This window comes from Colobus angolensis, unplaced genomic scaffold (assembly GCF_000951035.1).
Source record: "Colobus angolensis palliatus isolate OR3802 unplaced genomic scaffold, Cang.pa_1.0 Scaffold77, whole genome shotgun sequence".
Lineage (NCBI taxonomy): Eukaryota > Metazoa > Chordata > Mammalia > Primates > Cercopithecidae > Colobus > Colobus angolensis.
In genome coordinates, this window is record NW_012121487.1 from 4128446 (window position 1) to 4151551 (window position 23106).

Genomic DNA, 23106 nt, shown 5'->3' on the forward strand with positions numbered 1-23106 from the left:
GTTCCATCACGTTGGCCAGGCTGGTCTCGAACTCCTTACCTCAGGTGATCCACCCGCCTCAGGTGATCTTGGCCTCCCAAAGTGCTGGGATTACAGGTGTGAGCCACTGCACCCAGCCCTTTTTTTCTTTTGCACTTTTCAGTTTATTTTTATTTATATATTAATAAATACATGCATTTATTTTGTAAGCCTTTCCCCCACAAAAATATATTACGATCATTGAAAAGATTAGTCCAAAAAAGCCAAGTAAAACGAGTTTGGAAAGAGGAAACAGGCTGTTATGAAGAAGGTTGAATCTCAGCTTACCAGCAGGCAGGGTAAAGAAGGAAGTCATCTTGGTGAAGAGTTTTTCCACAGAATCTGGTTACAACTACTATTAGATTATTGTTAGTGTCAGACACACAAAAATAATGCCTTAAACAGGATATATGTTTACTTCTATCTCATGTTAAAAACAAAACAAAAATCCATCTGGGGTAGCTTGGAAGCCTTTGGTTGTGTGGCACTGAATACATTAGTTTGAAGTGCAGATGTTAAGTAGTTGGACATGTGGGTTTGGAGTTTGGGGGAGAGATGGGGCTGGAAATAATCATTTGTGAGTCATTGGTTGCAGATACTGTTCAAAGCTTTGGTGTCCCCAGGGAGACCAAAGCTGAGCTAAAGGCTGCAGTGGTGCTGGGGGCTGAGAGTTCATCCAGGAGGAGCTGCACCCACCCCACCCAGACAGGCCCCTTGTCTCCCATAGCATGCCCTCCAGGACACTGGGGAGAAAACTGTGCCCAGACCTGCCAATGTCACCATGGTGGGACCTGCCATCCCCAGGACGGGAGCTGTATCTGCCCCCTAGGCTGGACCGGACACCGCTGTTTAGAAGGTACCAACAGAAAGGGAACTCCAGGCCCCTGCCTCCAACTTACCCCTTACCCAAAAAGGAGACTAGAGTTTCATGTCCCCTCTGATGCCTGCCTGCCTCCTTGGCTGTCTCCCCAGGCTGCCCTCTGGGGACATTCGGTGCTAACTGCTCCCAGCCATGCCAGTGTGGTCCTGGAGAAAAGTGCCACCCAGAGACTGGTGCCTGTGTTTGTCCCCCAGGGCACAGTGGTGCACCATGCAGGATCGGTGAGTTCTTTGCCCCCTCCTTCCCACCCATTGTCTCCAGGGAACTGGGACCTAGGCCCCTCATACTGTCCCTACTTCCCTCCTGGGCACCTCTCCCATGCAGCGGAGCCAAGATGCCATTCTGAGTGACCGTCCCGTCCCACACAGGAATCCAGGAGCCCTTTACTGTGATGCCTACCACTCCAGTAGCGTATAACTCTCTGGGTGCAGTGATTGGCATTGCAGTGCTGGGGTCCCTTGTGGTAGCCCTAGTGGCACTGTTCATTGGCTATCGGCACTGGCAAAAAGGCAAGGAGCACCACCACCTGGCTGTGGCTTACAGCAGCGGGAGACTGGATGGCTCCGAGTATGTCATGCCAGGTGAGTTGGCACGGGGCCTGGGGCACAGATGAGTGGCTGGCTCATAGGCACAAGACTGGATGCTGGGCGTGACCCAAAGGGAAGATGAGGAGCGGGGAGGAGGGAGGAAGGGAGGTCAGGGAGGCCAAAGTACTGATCTCCAGGGACAGAACAGCTCTCTTGGACTCTTGCCCGTCGCTGAGCTCACCCTGTGCTTGTGTCTGTCATGCAGATGTCCCTCCAAGCTACAGTCACTACTACTCCAACCCCAGCTACCACACTCTGTCACAGTGCTCCCCGAACCCCCCACCCCCTAACAAGGTCAGTGCCGGGGGAGGGGGTGCACTGTGGAGGGAAGCGTGCAGACCTGATTCTCTGGAAAGCCCTGTCCTTGCCTCTTGCTCTCCCTCCTGCACTGTCCCCTTAGGTTCCAGGCCCACTCTTTGCCAGCCTGCAGGCCCCTGAGCGGTCAGGTGGGGCCCACGGGCATGATAACCACACCACCCTGCCTGCTGACTGGAAGCACCGCCGGGAGCCCCCTCCAGGGCCTCTGGACAGGGGTAGGTGCCGAGAGGCCAGGGCCTGTGGTGCGGGTGGACGTGTGCAGCCCAGATGCCGCATCTGAGTGTGTGTGTCTGGAGGCGGGGGCTCTGGGCCCCAGTTCTAGAGGAAGCGGGAGCCTGGGGAGGGGACAGAGGATTGATGACCGGTTGCCTCCTCCTCCTCCTCAGGGAGCAGCCGCCTGGACCGAAGCTACAGCTATAGCTACAACAATGGCCCAGGCCCATTCTATAATAAAGGTATGGGCACAGGGGCAACGAGGGAGGTGGCTGAGCTGGGGCTAAGGAACCAGTGCCTCCATGGAGCCTGACTTCTTTCCTCTATCCTTAGGGCTCATCTCTGAAGAGGAGCTCGGGGCCAGCGTGGCTTCCCTTAGCAGTGAGAACCCCTACGCCACCATCCGGGACCTGCCCAGCCTGCCAGGGGGCCCCCGGGAGAGCAGCTACATGGAGATGAAAGGCCCTCCCTCAGGATCTCCCCCCAGGCAGCCTCCTCAGTTCTGGGACAGCCAGAGGCGGCGGCAGCCCCAGCCACAGAGAGACAGTGGCACCTACGAGCAGCCCAGCCCCCTGATCCATGGTGAGCCCTCCCTCTCCACTGGCAGGAGCAGCAGAGAACTGGGACAAGGGAGGCGGAAACAGAGAAGGAACAGAGGGAGAGGAGAAGGCATAATGTGGCACCAAGAGTGAGGCCTTTGGGGTCAGCTTCGGGGTCAAATCAGGCATGATGGGGAGGCGACATGGCCTCTCAGAGCCTGTGTCCTCATCTGGAGAACAGTTTGGTGAACCTACCTCGCCGGACTCGGGATTGAAGTGGGGTTGTATAGCATCAGAGTGGTGGAGCTGGTACCCAGAAAAGTAGGGAGCCAGGCAGGTGATAAAGTCTCCTCATATTATGGGAGGTGGGCAGGCTGAGGTGGCTTTCTCCCCTGGCAGCTGAGGAACTAAGAGCGTTTTGCTCGAAGCTGCGCGGCCAGCTGATGGTAAATTGGTGTATGTATCCAGGCCCTTCTCTTTGCCTTGAAGAGGTTGAAGAGGAGAGGAGTGAGGTGGGAGTGGTCGGAGTGGGGAGAGTGGTGGGAGGAGCCACTCCCTCTCATCCTGTCCTTTTTGTTTCCAGACCGAGACCCTGTGGGCTCCCAGCCCCCTCTGCCTCCGGGCCTACCCCCTGGCCACTATGACTCACCCAAGAACAGCCACATCCCTGGACATTATGACTTGCCTCCAGTACGGCATCCCCCATCACCTCCACTTCGTCGTCAGGACCGTTGAGGAGCCAGGATGGTGTGGCAGAGGCCAGCACCCAAGGCTGGGGACAGAGCCTAGTGTACCCCTGCCAGGAGCAGGGAGTGGACCGGCAGGCGGTGAACATGAAGAACACTTAACGGAGCAAGTGAATGGAGAGATGGGAGCCTCGTTCCCGGGTTCCACCATGGGAGACACTGATCAGCAGGATGCCTGGCTCCCTTTCCCAACCCGCTGCTCCCAAGGCCCCCAGGGCCCTGTGTATATAAACTGGTGGGTTGGAAGTTGCTGGGTAACTGATTTCAGACGTGTGTGGGGTACCTTTTCTGTGCACGCTCGGGCTGGGCTCTGTGCGTGTGTGTGTGTCTGTGATTTTAGAAGGGTACCCGGCACAGGTTCTGTCCTAGGACACTTACCATTTAGTAGGGAGACGGACCCAACCCAATTAACTCTAGCAATAGCCTCCTAACTGGCCTCCCTCCATTCATTCAGTGAACCTTCCAATGCACGGCTCAAAATTTCAAAATACAGGCTGGTTAGTTACTCCCTACCTGAAAGCCTTCATAGGTGCCCCTTGGCTCTTCTGCCAGTATCAAAACTTTTGAAGGCCTTAAAGTCCCTGCTTGCCTGGCCCATCTGTCTCTCCAGCCTCACCTTAAACTGTGTTCCTGTCACTGCACACCAGTCACACAGGCCTCTAGGTCCTCCAGTAGGCCACACTTCTTTCTAGCACAGGGACTTGCACACTTGGAGTGCCCTTCCTCCCCCACTCACCTGTTCACCCTTACTTTTCCTTTACACCTCCTCCTCAAGGAAGCACCCACCCTCCGTACATGTTTCACAGCCCTGATTGCAGCTGTGTTCACTCACCAGGTACCTGCAGAAGGCCTATAGGGTGCCAGGCACTTCTTTAATGTGTTCTTTCTTTATGTGATTATTTGATTAATCTCTGCCTCCCCCACTAGACTGTAAGCTCCCTGAAGGCAAGAATCCTGTGCTCAATATTAGCTCTCCCTTGGTACAGGGTAGGCACTCAATAAATGCTCCCCAAAGGCTGAGTGGCTGACTGAATTAAAGTACCAGTGACATGCAGTAACTGCTAAGATAGATGAGCCACCTGTGTGCTCTGACAGTTATAGACTGAATAAGTTGGAGACTTCCCTAAACGGTGGCATTTCCACAGGGTAACAACACAGAGCTCAGACGTGGGAAGGTGCCAGGGGCAGGGGGGCAGAGTGGCTGGGGCTGAGGGCGGGTGAAGAGGCTGGAGACAGGATTACAGGAGAGAGTACAGGCATGCCTCGATTTATTGCACTTTACAGGGAGCGGAATTTTTAAAGAAATTGAAGGTTTGGGGACATATAGGTGACAGCAATAGGTTAAGAAAAGTGAAGTAAAGAAATTGAAGATTTATGTCAACACTGCTTTAAGCAAATCTATTGGCACCATTTTTCCAACAGCATGTGCTCGCTTTGGGTCTCTGCATTGCATTTTGGTAATTCTTGCAATATTTCAAGCATTTTCATTGTTATTATATGTGTTATAGTGATCTGTGATCAGTGATCTTTGATATATTATTGTAATTGTTTTGGGGTGCCATGAACCGCACCCATATAACATGGCAAACTTCATCAACAAACGTTGTGTGTGTTCTGACTGCTCCATTGACTAGCCGTTCCCCCACCTTTCTTAGGGCCTCTCTATTCCCTGAGACACAGCAATACTGAAATGAGGCCAATTAATAACCCTACAGGGGCCTCTAAGTGTTGAAGTGAAAGGAATAGTCACACATCTCTCACTTAAAATCAGAAGCTAGAAATGATTAAGCTTAGTGGGGAAGGCATGCTGAAAGCCAAGACAGGCTGAAAGCTAGGCCTTTTGCACTAAACAGCCAAGTTGTGGATGCAAAGGAAAAGTTCTTGAAGGAAATTAAAATTGTTACTCCAGTGAACACATGAGTAACAAGAAAGTGAAACAGCCGGCCAGGCATGGAGGGTCACGCCTCCCAGCACTTTGGGAGGCCAAGGCAGGTGGATCATGAGGTCAGGAGTTTGAGACCAGCCTGGCCAACATGGTGAAACCCTGTCTCGACTAAAAATACAAAAACTTAGCCAGGTGTGGTGGTGCGCACCTGTAATCTCAGCTACTCAGGAGGCTGAGGCAGGAGAACCATTTGAACCCAGGAGGCAGAGGTTGCTATGAGCTGAGATCATGCCATTGTACTCCAGCCTGGGTGACAGAGCAAGACTCTGTTTAAAAAAGAAAAAAAAAAAAAGAAAAAAAAAGGTGAAACAGCCTTATTGCTGATACGAAGAAACTTTTAGTGGTCTGGATAGATCAAATCAGCCAAAATATTTCCTCAAAAGCCAAAGCCTAATCTACAGCAAGACCCTAACTCTCTTCAGTTTTATGAAGGCTGAGAGAGGTGATGAAGCTACAGAAAAGTTAGAAGCCAGCAGAGGTTGGTTCGTGAAGTTTAATGAAAGAAGTTTAAGAAGCCATCTCCATAACATAAAAGTGCAAGGTGAAACAGCCCATGCTGATGTAGAAGCTGCAGTAAGTTATCCAGAAGATCTAGCTAATACAATTGATGAAGGTGGCTCCTCTAAACAACAGATTCTCAATGTAGACAAAACAGCCTGTATTAGAGGAAGATGCCATCCAGGACTTTCATAGCTAGAGAGAAGTCAACGTCTGGCTTCAGAGCTTCAAAGGACAGGTGTTAGGGGCTAATACAGCTGGTAACTTTAAGTTGAAGCCAATGCTTATTGACCATTCCAAAAATGCTCAGGCCCTTAAGAATTATGCTGAGTCTTTAATGTGGCGTGGTGGCACATGCCTGTAGTCATAGCTACTTGGGAGGCTGAGGTGGGAGGTTCACTTAAGCTCAGGAGTAGAAGGCTATAGTGAGCTATGATCATGCCATTGGACTCCAGCCTTGGTGACAGAGCAAGATCCTGTCTCTAAAAAGAAAAAAAAGAAAAAAAAGGCCGGATGTGGTGGCTCACGCCTACAATCCCAGCACTTTGGGAGGCTGACTGGGGAGGATCACATGAGGTCAGGAGTTTGAGACCAGCCTGGCCAACATGGTGAAACTTCATCTCCACTAAAAATACAAAAAAAAATTTAGCTAGGCGTGGTGTTACACATCTGTAGTCCCAGCTACTGGAGAGGCTGAGGCAGGAGAACAGCTTGAACCTGGGAGGCGGAGGTTACAGTGAGCCAAGATCGTGCCACTGCACTCCAGCCTGGGTGACAGAGCATGAATCCAACTCAAAATAAATAAATAAATAGAAAAGAATGCTAATTTTACCCTGCCTGTGTCTCTGTGCTCTGGAAATGAAACAAGGTCTGGACGATAGCACATCTGTTTACAGCATGGTTTACTGAATATTTTAAGCCCACTATTGAGATCTATTGCTCAGAAAAAAAGTATTCCTTTCAAAATATTACTGCCCCTTGACAATGCACCTGGAGATATACAAGGAGATTAACGTTGTTTGCATGGTTGCTAATACAGTATCTATTCTGCAGTCTGTGGATTGAGGAGCAATTTCGACTTTCAAGTCTGATTATTTAAGAAACACATTTTTGTAAAGCATGAGTTGCCATACATAGTGATTCCTCTGATGGATCTGGGCAAATTCAACTGAAAACCTTCTGGATAGGATTCACCATTCTAAATGCCATTAAGAACATTTGTGATTCATGATGGGAGGAGGTCAAAATATCCATGCTAACAGGAGTTTGGAAGAAGTTGACTCCAACCCTCATGGATGACTTGGAGGGGTTCAAGACTTCAGTGGAGGAAGTAACTGCAGATGTGGTAGAAACAGCAAGAGAACTAGAATTAGAAGTGGAGCCTGAAGATGAAGCTGAATTGCTGCAATTCATGATAAAAGTTGAATGGATGAGGAGTTGCTTATGAATGAGCAAAGAAAGCAGTTTCATGAGATGGAATCTACTCTTGGTGAAGACGCTGTGAGCACTGTTGAAACGACAAGAAACGATTTAGAATATTCCACAAACTTGGTTGATAAAGCAGTGGCAGGATTTGAGAGAGCTCACTCCAATTTTGAAAAAAGGTTCTACAGTGGGTTACATGCTGTCAAACAGCATTGCGTGCTATTGAGAAATCTTTTGTGAAAGGAAGTCAATTGATGTGGCAAACTTCACTGTTGTCTTACTTTAAGAAATTGCTACAGGCACCCCAACCTTCAGCAACCACCACCCTGATCAGTCAGCAGCCATCAACATCAAAGCAAGGTGCTGCACCAGTGAAAAGATTATGACTCACTAAAGGCGCAGATGATATTAACATTTTTAGCAATAAAGTATTTTTTATTTTTTTTATTTTTATTTTTATTTTTTTGAGGCGGAGTCTCGCTCTGTCGCCCGGACTGGAGTGCAGTGGCCGGATCTCAGCTCACTGCAAGCTCCGCCTCCCGGGTTTACGCCATTCTCCTGCCTCAGCCTCCGGAGTAGCTGGGACTACAGGCGCCCGCCACCTCGCCCGGCTAGTTTTTGTATTTTTAGTAGAGACGGGGTTTCACCGTGTTAGCCAGGATGGTCTCGATCTCCTGACCTCGTGATCCGCCCGTCTCGGCCTCCCAAAGTGCTGGGATTACAGGCTTGAGCCACCGCGCCCGGCCATAAAGTATTTTTTAAGTTAAGGTATGTGCATTGGGCTAGGCGCTGTGGTTCATGCCTGTAATCGCAGCACTTCGGGAGGCCGAGGTGGGAGGATCACTTGAGGTCAGGAGTTCAAGACCAGCCTGGCCAATATGGTGAACCCTCATCTCTACTAAAAATACAAAAATTAGACGGAAGTAGTGGTGCGCGCCTGTAATCCCAGCTACTAAGGAGGCTGAGGCAGGAGAATCGCTTAAACATGGGAAGCAGAGGTTGCAGTAAGCTGAGATCACGCCACTGCACTGCACTCCAGCCTGGGCAACAGAGACTCCGTCTCAAAAAAAAAGTATATGCATTTCTAGACATAATGCTATTGCACACTTAACTACAGTATAGTGTAAACGTAATTTTATATGCACTAAGAAAAACAAAAGCGGTGCGACTCACTTGATTGCCATATTAGCTTTATTGCTGTGGTCTGGAACCCAACCCTTAGTATTTTGGGGATATGCCTGTACTCAAATGGGGCCCACCAGAGCAGAACCATCAGGGTCTAGAGTAGGAGGCAGGTGATGACTTTGAATCCCAGGTTTGTAAGGAGTGTGACTCACCTTATAAACTCGTTAGCGGATTAACTGAGTCCCCAGAGTCCTCCAGGAGGCTAAACAGTTGGAGGTCGAGAATAGAAACCTAGCACCACACCAACTGGATGGGTTTTTCTAGACCCCTTCCGCCAGGTGCTCTCTCCTTACCGGACAGGTGGGTGGACTCTGGAGTGGACCTGCCCCCACCTGGATTCTCCCCGATGTCCTCCGACTGCCCACTACCCCGCCCCCGCCGAGTCCGCCCTGCTACCCCGGGCTCAATTCCAGGATGCTTTGGACTGCCCACCCTCGCCCTATCCCTGTCCCCGCTCCCGTCCTAAGATCCACTCGTTTCCCTCGCCATGGCTCCGCTCAGGTCCTGGGTCACCCTAGCCCTTCTCCCTTAGCACAGGTTTGGCCAGCCCTGGCCCTCCGGGGCCCATCAGCTCCTGTGATCTTCGGCCGCCCTAACTCTGCCTGCTCCGCCGGGCCCTGCCCGCCCCTCCGGCTCTCGCTCCGCCATCCGCCCTCCCGGGCTTTCCCCTCGCCTTGCTCTGCCCTGCGGCGCCCCCTGTCGGCCCGGCGTGCTCTCTGCGGTTGCCCCTTTCCCTCGGGCCCTCCCGCCTCGTGCGGTTGTCTTGGAGAGGGACGCGTAGGCGACGCCACCCCGGACGGGTCGGATCCGGTCCCTGGACGCGGAACAGAGATCCCCTGATTCAGCCACCTCCAGAGTGAGCCCCATAGAGTGCGGTCCTACCTTTCCGCCCCGACGAAGGTCCCAGAGACGCTGCAGACAACACCAGCATGTCGAGCGAGCAGAGCGCGCCGGGGGCCTCACCCAGGGCCCCGCGTCCGGGGACCCAGAAGTCTTCTGGCGCGGTGACCAAAAAGGGAGAGCGCGCGGCCAAAGAGAAGCCGGCGACTGTTCTGCCTCTCCTGGGAGAGGAGGAGCCCAAAAGCCCTGGTACGCTGGCGCCGGGGTTGGGTGATCGGGCCTCCAGGCTACGTCTTCCTGGGTTCCCACTCACTACTCACTGCTCGATGGCTATGGTTGAACTCATACGTACCCAGGTTGAGTTCCTGAATCTCGGCTTGATAGATGTTTGAATTGAACTTGATCTTAAAGAACCCACACTCTGGTTTGGGATGGTGACAAATACCAGTAAGATGTGATAAGATATAGAAGAGAGGAAGGCCCGGGGGTGGGCACCAGGGGAGTTGCCAGGAGGTGTCTTTGAACAGAGTTTACAGGTGTTCATTCATTGATTCAACAATTACTTTCCAAATGCCAGCCATGAGGTCAGGTATGTCATGGAGGAGAATGAGATGGACATGGTCCTGCCCCCATGGGGTTTACATCCTCTGGGAAAAGAAAATGAGTAGAATGGTATAAGTAGATGTACTGCCCTTTTTGATGTAAGTGATAGAACCCCAATCAAACTAAGCATGAAGGAGAAGTGTTTCAGAAGACTTTTTGATACAAATCTGCCAGCTTCAACATCATGGGGACAAGAACTTGCTGTCTCTGGAATCAAAGTAAAACAACTTGGGAGAAAGCTCTGATGGTCCAGCATTAGCCAGGTGCTATCTCCTTGTCAGTGCTGGTGGATGAGGGGAAGGAATTATAAGAGCTGGAAAAAGAACATCTTCTGGAAGGGAAGACAAGACAGTATAGAATCCCCTACAAGTATGAAGCCAGTTACATTCAAAACACACACACACACACACACACACACACACACACGCACACACACAACGATGGCTGCTGTATAGAAAATGGGGTGGAAGGAGGCAGAGAGATGAGTTACCAGACTATTTCAACAGCCTAGTCCTGGGACAGTGGGAGTTGGGATAGGGCAGTGAGAATGGTGAGGGGTGATTGGGTTAGGCCTCTCAAAGAAACACTTTTGAGGTAGAAGTAATAAGAGTTGGTGAAGGATTGGACAGGGTAGGGAGTGAGCAACATAGCAAGAATGATTCAGGCTTCTGGACTGGGCACTAGGTGGGAGGAGGTGCCATTCATGGAGATGGGAAAGCCCAAAGGAGGTGCATGTAAGGGAGGAGCTCCAAGGGGTGATGCCAGCTGGAAAGCTGGACACATGGGTCAACAGTGACTAAGATAGGTTAAGGGTGGAGTTGTGACTTTGGAAGCTACTGATGTTCTGGCATAGTTCAGTCCTGGCAATGAAAGAGACCCCATAAGGAGGCAGGGAGTATAAACAGAGAAGAGGAGAGGGCTCAGGATCCAGCCTTACAGGTAGTAGAGGATGAGGAGCTGGCAGGGGAGCCTGAGCAGCCAGCAGAGAGGTAGGAGAGAATGGGAGGGACACCTGCACAGGCACCTGGATAGGACAACGTGGAGGTCACAGTGGCCTTAGCAGACATCACTGTGTGCTGTGGTAGGGGCAGATGTGGGCTCGTGTCCGGTAGAGAGTGATGGCTGATATAGGAAGGTGTAGGGATTTAGAGGACATCCTATCTAATGGCTTTAATTCTCAAGAAGCTACGAGTTGAGATCATTAGCAAGCATGAGCAAGGGATGTGGGAGGGAGAAGAGCTGTGCTGTCTGACAGGTAGCTACCTGCTAAAGTGCAGAGAGAGCCCATTTCCACCGCGGCATAAAGTACTGTGGGGCAGCATTGTTTTACAGCAGGGCTTCTCAAGGTGCTGTCCTTGGACCAGCAACTTCAGCATCATCTGGGAAGTTGCTAAAAATGCAAAACCATGGCCCTCACCTGGGCTACAGAATCAGAATTTCTGTAGGATAGGGTCCAGGAAATTTGTTTCAAGAGGCTCTCCAGGTGATTTTTAAGATGTTAAAGCTTGAGAATCTCTGTTCTTGAGAAGGGAGGTATGAGTGAAGCAAGGAAGCGTGAGGGGCTCCTCCAGCAGAGGTAAGCTTGGGAGGGCAGGGAGGTGTGCAGGAGCCAGCCAGACCAGGGGGACACTGCAACCTCCTTATGCCTTCTTATCTGCTTCATCCATTTGGCTGTGTGCCTGGGTTCCCACTGATGGCCAGACACAAGAGGAACATGTCTCTCATGCCTTTCCCCATGAACCCTCAAGCCTCTCTGCATCCTGCCAGCCCCACCACACCTTCAGGCAAACTCCCTACTGCTGAGCTGCAGGTGTCCCTCCCCCACACAGCTCCTGCAGCACCTGCCCCTGTGGCCAGCGTGGTGTTCTATGGAGCTCCAGTCTGTCTGGCACTTGGCAGGGACTCCCGTCCCATCTCTAGGAGGCACTTCTTCTTGGGATGCCCATGGTGGGCAGCCAGAAAGTGCAAGTGTCCCTTGAAGACTCAGAGTCTCAAGTTCGCATAGCACAGCCCTCATGTTGGGATGTGGTGGGCATGTGTGAATTAATGTAACTCACAAATGAGTTAATATTTCTAAAGCATTTCAAACAGCACTGGACACTAGGAAGTGCTATATAAACACACTGGACAGGGGAAGTGTTAAATAAAAGTATCGTTCTGCTGCACTTGGGTGTATGTGTAGGGAAGGAGTGGGAGTGGAAAGGAACTCACATCGGGCCTGCGCTTCTTTCTCCCAGGGACCCTGAGCAGTTCCAGCAGGGAAAGAAGTCTTGTGAGGAGGAGGCTGGGCTGGGGACACCTGGGAAAGGCGGAGGCCCAGGCTGGGAGTGGAGAGCAGGGCTGGCAGTGGCTTTGACCTGGGAGTGGGAAAGCCAGCACACAGAAGAGGCGACCCTGTTGCCTACCGTGCACGCATGCCCCTTAATCCCCTTTCTCCGAGCTCTTGCTTTCCCGGTTTCCTATCAAGTGTTTTCAGCGTCCGTTCTTCCAGGCATTTGCAAGTTGAATGGCTGCAAAAATATCCATCTGAGGAGGGCCCCTCCGCCTGCGCGGTGAGCTTGGGGATGCGGGGGTGGGCGCGGCCCCTTCTCTCACACCCCCGCCCGTCCCCGCAGAGGAGTACCAGTGCTCGGGGGTCCTCGAGACCGACTTTGCCGAGCTCTGCACGCGATGGGGCTACACGGACTTCCCCAAAGTTGTCAACCGGCCCCGCCCCCACCCGCCCTTCGTCCCCTCCGCCTCTTTGTCGGAAAAGGCCACCCTAGGTGAGTGACAGTGGAGCTCCCCGGTGCCTGCCAGGGTCGCTCCGTCCATCCTCAGCCTCCCTTCCCGCTCCGGGACAAATGGAGGGACGCGGGGCCGTGTGTGTGTGAGTTGGGGCGGGGGGGATTCGACGAGGCCGGTGGGGAGGTGGAGGAGTCTCCCGTCTTCCTTTCCAAATCCCAGCAGAGGCGCGCGTGGCCGGAGAGGCAGCGCCCGCAGGCCGGCGCCTCCCGCGCTGGCGGTGTCCTCCAATCCCACCCGGGCACCCGTGGGCCGGCCCAGCGTGGGGCCTGGGGAGGTGGCTGTTCCCCTCCCTCCTCACCTCTGCCTTCCAGACGATCCGCGGCTGTCGGGGTCCTGCAGCCTCAACAGCCTGGAGAGCAAATACGTGTTCTTCCGGCCCACCATCCAGGTGGAGCTGGAGCAGGAGGACAGCAAGTCGGTGAAGGAAATCTACATCCGCGGTGAGTCCCGCTCCCCCCACCTGCCCCAGCTCCCTCCCGCTCCCCTGGCGCCTCCCAGGTCTGAGGCACCTGCCTCCTCTTGGCCGGTAGGTTGGAAGGTTGAAGAACGGATTCTGGGTATCTTCTCTAAATGTCTGCCCCCGCTCACCCAGCTACAGGCCATCAAGTGAGAGGCACTGGGGGGATGGGCGGGAGGCCGGAGTGGGAGCTGGGGCTCCTAGTGGCTTGGGAGAGAGAACCAAGGGGCATGGGAGACCCTGGAGACGGTGGGGAGGTGGGAGGTGGGAGGTGGGGGATGAGGAAGGGCGCCGCTGGGAGGTCGGTGTAGGGAGAGTTTTCCAGTAGGAGGCAGCGCTCTAGCTCTGTTTCTGCACTTACCGCCCACGCCAGCTTTTGGAAGGTGGGGCTGACGGATAAGACTCTGACCACCTTCATCGAGCTCCTGCCTCTCTGTTCATCCACGCTCAGGTCAGCAGAGTGGGAGGCCCCTAGTGCCTGGGCAGCCTGGCTGGGCGGGTGGTCAGAGGGAAGCAGTGTGGGGATGGAAGTGGCAGGTCCCAGCTCCTGTGGGCCTGGCTGGCATCCCTGTGGAATCAGAAGCAGACAAAGTCTGTTGGATCATGATACCCCCATTAGACAAGAAGCCAGGTCCGCTTTTCTGCCCACACCGGCACCCAAAGAGCCTGACCTTCAGGGGCTCATTCTGTCTCCCCTGCATTAGTCTCATTACCCTCTACTCCCTCCCCAGAGGTTCTCGCTCTCCTTCCTGGCTGCCTGGGGCCCTGGCCCTGTATTAGGGGCTGGTAAGAGAAGTTCTTATCCTCCAGGAACTCACAGTCCAGGGAGGGAGAGAAAAGGACAAAAGAATAAATACTACAGGGCAATGTGGAGACTGGGGATGGAGGACTGGTTCATCGGGGGAGGGAGTGGGCAGAGAGAAGTGCCACCCCACTTTATGGATGTGGGGCAGGAAGACCTGGAAGACTGCCTGGAGGAGGTGGTACTGAGCTGAAGGAGGCCTAGGAGCAGGCCAGAGAGGGAATTGGGAAAGGGCATACTTGTATGGGAAGGAGCAGGAGCAAGGTATGGGGCAGGTAACTACAGGTGTGGTTGGGAGTGTAAGGGGCAAGGCTGATTTGGTCCTGCCCCTTCTCTAGGCTCCCACATAACCCTGCCTCTTCTTGCTTCATGGGGGGGTACCCCTCCGTGCAGTGGCTTGCCTGTCTTCCTCCTGTGGATGGCATGGATGCTCCTTGAGGGCAGGGACTGTATCTTCTTCAGGTGGGGATCCCCAGCACTCTGTGTAAAACACCATGAAACTAATCCCAGCACTTTGGGAGGCCGAGATGGGTGGATCACGAGGTCAGGAGATCGAAACCATCCTGGCTAACACAGTGAAACCCCATCTCTACTAAAAAATACAAAAAACTAGCCGGACGAGGTGGCAGGCGCCTGTAGTCCCAGCTACTGGGGAGGCTGAGGCAGGAGAATGGCGTGAACCCGGGAGGCGGAGTTTGCAGTGAGCCGGCATCCAGCCACTGCACTCCAGCCTGGGTGACAGAGCGAGACTCCGCCTCAAAAACAAAAACAAAAACAAAAACACCATGAAACATGTTTCATTCCATCATGGGAATTAGCTAGCAGAAAACAACTATATGAATTCATCTGTAAATAAGGTGTAAAAGTAAGTCATAGCAACATAAACAAATTTAAACTGAATGTAATCAAGTTTGTGTGACAGATGAGGCAGGCTGAAAGGTTGAACAAAATAAGAAATCATGGGAGCAAATAGAGTCATTTCTAGCCATTAGTTCAGTTTTTGCTGTAACTTAGAAAAGGACCTCCACTCTCACAGCACTGTTCGAGAAGCCACTGCCGTGTGGATGCTCATGTTGTAGTTATCTCTTGCTGTGTGACAAATTAACCCCAAGATTCAGTGGCTTAAAAGGACATACATTTATGATCTCATAGCTGCTGTGAGATGACCTGGGGGTGGGCTAGCTGAGCGCTCTGGCTCAGGGTTTGAGGTTGCTGTACAGCTGCTGACTCGGGCTGCAGTTACCTCAAGGATCAACTGCGGTGGAGAATCTGCCTCCAGGCTCGCTTATGTGGCTGCCTGGGCCTCTCCACAGGCTGCCTCGAGTGTCCTTACCACATGGCAGCTGGCCATTTGAGAGAGTGCCAGAGAGCAGTCAAGACGGAAGCCATGGCCTTTGCAGCCTAAACCTGGAAGTGCTGTCCCATCTCTTCTGCCATGTTCTATTCTTTAGAAGCCAGGCACTTCTTTCCCTCCACCCCACCCCCCTTCTTCTTCTTCTTCTTCTTCTTTTTTTTTTTTTGAGACACAGTCTTGCTCTGTTGCCCAGGTTGGAGTACAGTGGCAAAATCTCGGCTCACTGCAACTTCTGCCTCTCGGGTTCAAGTGATTCTTCTGCCTCAGCCTCCCAAGTAGCTGGTATTACAGGCACACGGCACCACGTCCCACTAACTTTTTGTATTTTTAGTAGAGACGGGGTTTCACCCTGTTGCCTAGGCTGGTCTCAAACTCCCGAGCTCAGGCAATCTGCCTGCATTGGCCTCAAAAAGTGCTGGGATTACAGGCGTGAGCCACCGTGCTCGGCCAGAAGTGAGTCACTTCTAATGTGAAGTCCACACTCAAGGGGAAGAGATGACCCAGGGGCATGAGTTCCAGGAGGTGGGGACCACTGAAGGCCATCTTAGGGGCCACCCTACCTTGGGTCACCAACTTTGGGGAGCAGCCCCTTCACAACAGGCACACCTGTGAATTTTTAGTCTGGGGAGTTGTCACATATCTTTCCTATATTGGGGGGCAATCCTTCGACTCTGCTTCCTATCTGCTTCCCAGGGAAGCACACTTCCTCTCTGTTCCCCTCCCTTACCTGGCCTCAGTGGTACCTTCTAGTTCTCAGATCTCCCCTGCCCTCAGGAAGGTGTCTCTGGAGGGGAACCCACTGCGGGAGCAGTCCTATCATAAGCTCATGGCCTTGGACAGCACGTGAGACTCCCTGCCCTCACACCCTTTCTCTGGGCCTGTCTCGAAATTCCAAGCCATTTTTAGTTCCTGCCCTTCCTTGTCCCCCTACCATCTCGGCAAGGGCCGTCGATTCCTGCCCCTACATCCTCAGACCAGACAGCCCCCTCAAGCCCTCAAGTCTCCCGTATTCCGGCGGGCGCCCTGTACCGTTTCCAGCGACCCACATTTTCCCTCTGGCTGCCCCAGGATTGCGCACTTGTCTCTGCGGAACAATAACATCGACGACCGCGGGGCGAAACTCCTGGGCCAGGCACTGTCCACGCTGCACAGCTGCAACCGGACCCTCGTCTCGCTCAACCTGGGCTTCAACCACATCGGGGACGAGGGCGCGGGCTACATCGCGGACGTGCGTGCGCGGCGGGGAGGGACCTGCTGGGAGCAGGGGCGCCTCGGGCGGCTCACGCGTCCCTGCCCGCTTCTTAGGGTCTCCGGCTGAACCGTTCCCTGCTCTGGCTGTCCCTGGCCCACAATCGCATCCAGGACAAGGGCGCCCTGAAGCTGGCTGAGGTGGGTGTGCCGACCAGGTGGGGCTGGGGCGTGGGCGGGCCGAGGGTGCCGACCCTGACTCCGCCGGCGTCCGACCGCTGAGAGCCAGCCTCCTTCAGGTCCTGCGCGCCTTCGAGTTGACGCACACGGAGGTGGTGGAGCGCCGGCGTCTCCTGCTGGAGAAAGGGACGCAGGAGCGCTCGCGATCGGTGAGGAGTCACAAGGCCCCAGGACCAGCCGAGAGCCCCTCTGACCCTCGAGCCCACTCCCCAAGTCCGCTGCTTTTCAGCAAACTGGCCATCCGGTTTAATCTCCACCATCTGTCGTGACTGTCTTTCCCTCCGATTTCTGCACAGACGTTTGCCAGGCCCCTGCTGGGCGGGCTCTAATTGCAGAACCACCTTATGGGCAGTAGAGTGTACTGGTTGGTTCAGAGATTCGACACTAGATTGAGAACATCTGGACGTGAAATCTGGCTCATCCATATCCCAGCTTGTAATCCTGGGCAAGCTACTAAACTTTTTTTTTTTTAGACAGAGTCTGGCTCTGTTGCCCAGGCTGGAGTGCAGTGGTGCGATCTGGGCTCACTGCCGTTTCTGCCTCCCGGGTTCAAGCGATTTTTCTGCCTCAGCCTCCTGAGTAGCTGAGATTACAGGTGTGTGCGACCACGCCCAGCTAACTTTTGTATTTTTTTAGTAGAGATGGGGTTTCGCTACGTTCACGAGGCTGGTCTCGAACTCCTGGTCTCAAATGATCCGCCTGCTTTGGCCTCCCAAAGCATTGGGATTACAGGCGTGAGCCACTGCACCTGGCCTGTGTTACTTAACTTCTCATTGCCTTAGTTTCCTCATCTGTAAGTGGGTAATTGTACCTATTTCATGACTGTTGAGAGGATTTAGTGACCTATTTCCTGCAATTCAGTTAAAATAGCACCTGGCACTTAGCTCAACAAAAGCTGCTATTTTTTCCCCTCAATATGAGAATCTGAGACCCTGCGTCACCCTTCCTATCACCCCCACCCAGGTCCCTCTGCTCTTTCTTCCCCAGAGCATCTCACCCCAGAGGAGTCCTATACAAATTATTAGGCAGGGAGGTGGGTGGGAGGGTGCTTGTCAGCTCAACTGCTCCCCAAGTATGCGTACAGCTACCTTTCATGCCCCCATTGAGGCTCTGGCTTCTTCCTCCTTTCCCTCCCATTTGTGAGCACAGCCCTCCTCCTCTCGACATGGGGACTCCAAAATGGACCGTGAGAAGAGTCAGATGGTAGGGATCAGCAATAGTGCATTGGTGGACAAGACAGACAAGACGCAGACAATGAAAACCCCTAAGGGCCTGGGCAAGAAAAAGGAGAAGTCATGGGTAGGTGTGCAATGGGACAGAGCCTGGGTGCTGGACAGACAGGGGAGGGGGCTTCCATCATGTGCAGAAGTGGTGGAGGGAAGAAGGCCACATGGGCCTTTGAAGTTCCCCCTAAGGCTGCAGGTCCTAATCTGGGCTGCTTCCCTCACCACTGCCCATCCCCTCCGGAGGTGGGACTTCCACCTCTCTTCCCACATTCTCCACAGGAATTGGCCAAGAAAGAGGAGAAGTCGGGGTCTGGGCAGTCACCCACACAAGGAACACCTAAGAAAGAAGATGCCACAAAGGCAGGCAAGGGGAGTAAGTGCGGCCGCCCTTTGGCGGCACCTTCCTGTGTGGAGGAGGGAAGAGTGCCTGGACGGTGCAGGAGGCTGTTCTGGGCCTGGGTGCGCCTGCCTGGAGCTCATCTTGCCATGTCCCTCTGGGCTTGATTTCCTTCTCACAGAGGGATGATGTGGAGAGCCGCATCCAGCCCAGACATCCTAACCCACTGCTCTCCTCATCCCCTTTGTTGGAGCTGGAGCTCTGTGGCCCTGTCTTCAAAGAACCCACCCACCTAGCTGGGGCCCCCTCCAGTCATTTTTTTTCTTTTCTTTTTTTTTTTTTTTCAGATGGAGTCTCACTCTGTTGCCCAGGCTGGAGTGCAGGGGTGCGATTTGGCTCACTGCAACCTCCGTCTCCTGGGTTCAAGCAATTCTCCTGCCCCAGCTTACCCAGTAGCTGGGATTACAGGCATGCGCCACCACGCCCAGCTAATTTTTGCATTTTTAGTAGAGACAGGGCTTCACCATATTGGCCAGCTGGTTGCGAATTTCTGACCTCAGGTGATCCTCCTGCTTCGGCCTCCCAAAGTGCTGGGATTACAGGTGTGAGCTACCACACCCAGCCCCCTCCAGCCATTTCTGTTGGACCCAAACCCAAAGTTGGGGGGTCTCTTTGCCTCACCTAGCCTGTTCTTTCTGGGGAGGGAGGCTGGGTGGCATTAGAAGTGTGCACTGTGCATTCTGGCTGCTCTTTTGGCCCCAGAGGTAACCATCCCTGAGCAGAAGCCAAGCAGGGTAAAAGGGATCAAGATCGGGAGCAGAGAGAAGCGCAGCATCCTCCCGGAGTCTGAGGTAAGCTGCCAGGAGGAGTGGAGGCAGGGGGCACACCCCTGGGATTCTAGGCTTGCCTGAGACCTCTCACCCTAGCCCCTCCTGGAATGTGGTCTCCAGCCCCATGCTGTGGCAGCAGCCATTTACTTTCAAATTTGTATTCCACTCCTGTTCCAACCTCACCTGAAACCCCCTCCCATCTCACCCTGGGCTTCTGTGGGAATAGTGGGAGCAGGCCCCTTCTACTTTTACTTGTCTATTAGTAGCCCACACTTTGGATCTGCTGTCTCAACTCAGCCAGGCTGCTTCCCCAGAGGCCTTCAGTTCCTCATCACCACCTCCATCACTTGCTTGGACTGTTGCATAGGAACCAAGTGTCTTCTTTTTTGCCCCTCTCAGCAGCTCCCCGAGGAAGGCAGCGCATTTTTATGGTCATGGCACTGCCCCACGCTACCCTGTGCATGGGTCTTTCTTCAGACCCTCTCTGTTTTGCCTCTGGATCTTCTGTGCCCCCTTTCAACTTGGACCAACTAGCTGCTTGCATTGGAAGTCTTCCTGGGCTGCCTGCAGTGCTCCTACCGTCCCTCATCCCTCCATTCTGTCAGCTGCCTGAGCATCTGCCTCTCTGTATTTTTCTCTTCCATCGGAAGACTCCCTGCACACCCTAGGCAGGGAAGGGCCCCTCTCCTTCCAGGAGTCTTCTCTGGCACCCAAGACAAAATCTTACAAAAGAGGATGTTCAGAGGCAGGAAGAGGTTGGGATTGGCTTTCAGTTTCCATTTTTCATCTCTGCCTCTGTCTTGATCAGGCTGTCACTAGGACTATTGCAATTTCTTTTCATTGCGCCCGTCATTGTCAGTCACTTCCCTCCAATCCATTCTCCTCATTGCTCTAGGTGTTAGGAAACACTTAGTAATACCTGAATGTGACATACCATTTCACGCTTCCAGAGCCTTTGCACCTGCTTTCTTTGCCTAGAACACCTTTCCCGTACATGATGTGCATTCACAGGAGACCCTTCCTGGCCTGGCCTAGGTATTCCCTTTCCGTGCTCCCACAGTGCTCTGAGTTTGCCTCTATCAGTGCTCACTCTAGACCACGTTACTTTCACTTTCTGGCTCCCCCACACAAAGGAGCTTCTTGAGGGTATGGGCTTATTTATTTTTGTATCCCCAGCACCTGGGACAAAGCCTGGACTATAGCCGGCAGTCAAAACATGTATGTTGAATGAATGAATGAATGGCCTGTTGACCAGCTCCCCTGTTGTCTGCTGCAATTAGTGTTCTGCTTTAGCAGCTGGTTGTTGAGGCTACTGAGGTGATCAACCCTCTCCTGGAGCCTGTGGAGCACCGAGATGGGAAAGTTTTCATGCCTGGGAACAAGGTCCTTTTGCACCTCAACCTCCTCCGTATGTCTGCCAGCCTCCCCTGTCCTCCTGCCATGAGGCTACCTGGGTCCTGTCCTGCCTGAGGGTGTCTGCCCTGACTCTATGGAGCAGACCTGGTCCTCCCATCTTTGGGCTACGTGTCCTCCAAGGCTCTCTTGCACAGGGCTTGAGGGGCCAGGGGAAGTGCTGAGTCTGGGAGGCTGGGGACAGGCGATTGGAGTAATGACGGGAGTTAGATGGGGTGTGTGTGAAGAGCTGGGTGAAAGGCCAGGTCAGGGAAAGGTGTGCCTGGGCCAGTGAGTCTGGAGTGGGGAGCTGGAGGAACTGGGCTGCTGGGGATGTCTGGTGTGTCAGGTGCCAGTGAGGCCTGTGGTGCTAAGAGGCCACCTGTCTGCACCTTCCACCAGGGAACTGCATCACAGAGGTGGGGCTGGAGGGCTTCCTCGCCACAGTGCAGTATCAGCTGCAGTTCTCCAAGGCCAAGAGTGTGTCCAAGGGTCCAGTGGGGCTGCTGTGGCTGTCCCTGGCTGTGAGTCCTTTTCACTCTCTCCTGCTGAAGCAGAGCTTGCCCCTATCAATCAGCTGTCACACTAGACAGCTGCTGCAGGCAGCTTCTGTCTCCCCATTTCCAAGGGAGCTCTGTAGTTTCTCTGCTTCTTTTTAAAAATCACAACATAACCTCCGTTCCTCTTGCTGGAAGATCAGCAGTATTAATCACTCGGCTTTTTCTGCATGTGCCCCAGCCCCTAACCCACCCTGCCCCAGGACCATTTTTTTTTTTTTCTCCCAGAGGACTAATCTTCATTCCTCTTGTCAGATGTCAGCCTTCCTTTTCTTTTCAGAAAAATTGCTTCGCCCCACAATGTCCTGCGTACGCCATAATCCAGGAGCTGATGTTGCCAAGGGATCCCATCAAGGCCAAACTCAGGGAGGATGAGGCCATCGCGTTCTTCCCCTAGCCCCTCCCACCTGCTTGCCTCTGAGACTCGGGCCACAGAAGCACCTCCTGTCCCTGTGTGGGCTGACCTCCCTGGGGGAGATCTCAGACCAATAACAAAGTCTGTTGCTATACTTTTCCTTGAGGTTGTCTGAAAACTTTTTTCCAGAACTACTTGGAACATTTAGATTTTGTGTCTGTCCATGTTACATGGCCAAGAATGGCAGAAAAGTGGTCTGAATTACAGTTCTGCTGGGGACGATCTCAGCCCCTCTGGCCTCAGTTAGCCAGGGGCATTGCCCTTCTGCCTCCTGGGGGCTAGTTCTTCCTTGCTCAGGCAATAGCCATGCCCCCACTGTGTTCCCTAGGGGACATGCATGATGCCAGGGTTTGCATTCAGAAAGATTTGGGATAGGGATTAGTAACTGACACGCACAGGCTTGGGAGGAGAGTGGGAGCAGCAGTAGGTAAAGCAGAGGAATTAAGCAAGCTTCCCCATCTGGCTGGCCCAGGTGTTTGACTACTTTGGAGGAGAGGTAAGGTTCAGCTTAAGAAAATGGACAAAGGCTTGGCAGGCCACTTTGGAGAGGGTGCTAAACGCTCAACATCTACACAGTCAAGGCTAAGCACCGAACATGAACCCTAATAACCCGCCTGCAGAAGTCAGCAATTTGAAACCAGAGGTGTGAGGTTCCTGAGCCAATTCACGGTCCCCAAACCTTTACCCTTCAGTGCTGCCTCCACTGAGGTCACCTGCCATTGCCCAGACAGCACAGGACTGGCTTTGGGGAGCCTACCTGTAACCTATAGCAGTGTCTGAGAAGGCGCAGATCAACAAGGACAAGCCTTCCTTCCTCACTTCTGAGCAGATTCAACCTGTTCCACATTCTCTAGCCCTACTTCCCTCATTCCACTGCCTCTGCCTACCTAGAATTCCCTTGTCCTGCCATCTTACTTTGTGTGGCTCAGTGGCGCTTAGGCCTGTCTCCTGCCTCTGAGTGCCTGGAGCCCTCCTAGTCTGACTGCTCCAGCTGTCTCTGCAGCTGGTTGTGGAGCGAGCTTCTCCAGGAAACACCCATCATTTCTTTGAATTCCCAACACTGAACACATTGAGGTGCTGGATGGTCACCCCAGCTTCTGCAGGGAACCTTGCCATGTCCTCCAGAGCTTCGGTGACCCCTTTAGCCCATATCCTTATCCCACCCTTCATCATTAATGACTCCCAAATAGACTGTACCCTAACGAGGACACAGTTGAGGATTGTAAGAGGTAGGAGTCAGGGTTAGGGCTGGAAGAGAGTTTGTCACTTGAATCCAACACTGAATGCCAGGAGACAGAGGTGATATGGTCAGTCTTGGTGATGTGGCTGCGTCTGTGGGAGGATGTGGATGGATGACAGTGGCGAACTGGCCAGGCCTGAGGCAACCCTCCCCCTTAGGTTTGGCTTTTAAAGTCCTCAAGCTCATTGAGGGCAGCTCATGAGACCTCTTGACTATGGGTCCACTGCTCCTTTATATACATACATATGTGTGTTTGTGTGTGTGGAATCAGCGTCTTGTCATGTTTTCTCCATGGGGGTTGTATAACTTAAGTTTGCCCAGCCCCTAGTTCAGCGAGTACACATCTGAAGCTCTGGGAGGGAACAGGCAAGACCTGGGTCTAGGGGTGAGAGGGCTCCCTCTGGTTCCCACTATCCAATCCTAACCAGTCTTATAGGGAACAAACGCCGTACCTTTTATCACAGCGATTCCAAGAAACACACAT

At 53.2% G+C, this 23106-nt stretch overlaps 2 protein-coding genes across 2 annotated transcripts in view; both read left to right on the top strand.

Moving 5' to 3' along the window:
* The window catches only part of PEAR1 (platelet endothelial aggregation receptor 1), a 12526-nt gene extending 7629 nt beyond the window's left edge, over window positions 1–4897 (top strand). The window contains exons 15-22 of the mRNA XM_011928463.1: window positions 746–874; window positions 991–1119; window positions 1267–1479; window positions 1691–1779; window positions 1886–2018; window positions 2190–2258; window positions 2350–2598; window positions 3139–4897. Coding sequence (XP_011783853.1) covers window positions 746–874; window positions 991–1119; window positions 1267–1479; window positions 1691–1779; window positions 1886–2018; window positions 2190–2258; window positions 2350–2598; window positions 3139–3290 — 1163 coding nt within the window. The 3' untranslated portion in view covers window positions 3291–4897. The remainder of the gene's footprint in view (window positions 1–745; window positions 875–990; window positions 1120–1266; window positions 1480–1690; window positions 1780–1885; window positions 2019–2189; window positions 2259–2349; window positions 2599–3138) is intronic.
* A 4190-nt stretch (window positions 4898–9087) lies between these two features.
* Window positions 9088–21481, top strand: LRRC71 (leucine rich repeat containing 71). The gene is made up of 15 exons (XM_011928465.1): window positions 9088–9443; window positions 12413–12562; window positions 12896–13024; window positions 13115–13190; window positions 13415–13492; window positions 15972–16040; window positions 16266–16425; window positions 16503–16586; window positions 16685–16774; window positions 17775–17924; window positions 18131–18224; window positions 18951–19039; window positions 20315–20426; window positions 20813–20934; window positions 21248–21481. The coding sequence occupies exons 1-15, from the start codon at window positions 9284–9286 to the stop codon at window positions 21362–21364; spliced, it is 1680 nt and encodes a 559-aa protein (XP_011783855.1). The 5' UTR covers window positions 9088–9283; the 3' UTR covers window positions 21365–21481.
* Window positions 21482–23106: the final 1625 nt, after the last annotated feature.

Coding starts and splice junctions, on each gene's coding strand:
- LRRC71 (XM_011928465.1), top strand. CDS start 9,284: ATGTCGAGCGAGCAGAGCGCGCCGGGGGCCTCACCCAGGGCCCCGCGT. Junction 16,041..16,265: donor CTCATGGCCTTGGACAGCAC/GTGAGACTCCCT, acceptor TGGCTGCCCCAG/GATTGCGCACTTGTCTCTGC. Junction 18,225..18,950: donor CACAAAGGCAGGCAAGGGGA/GTAAGTGCGGCC, acceptor TTTTGGCCCCAG/AGGTAACCATCCCTGAGCAG.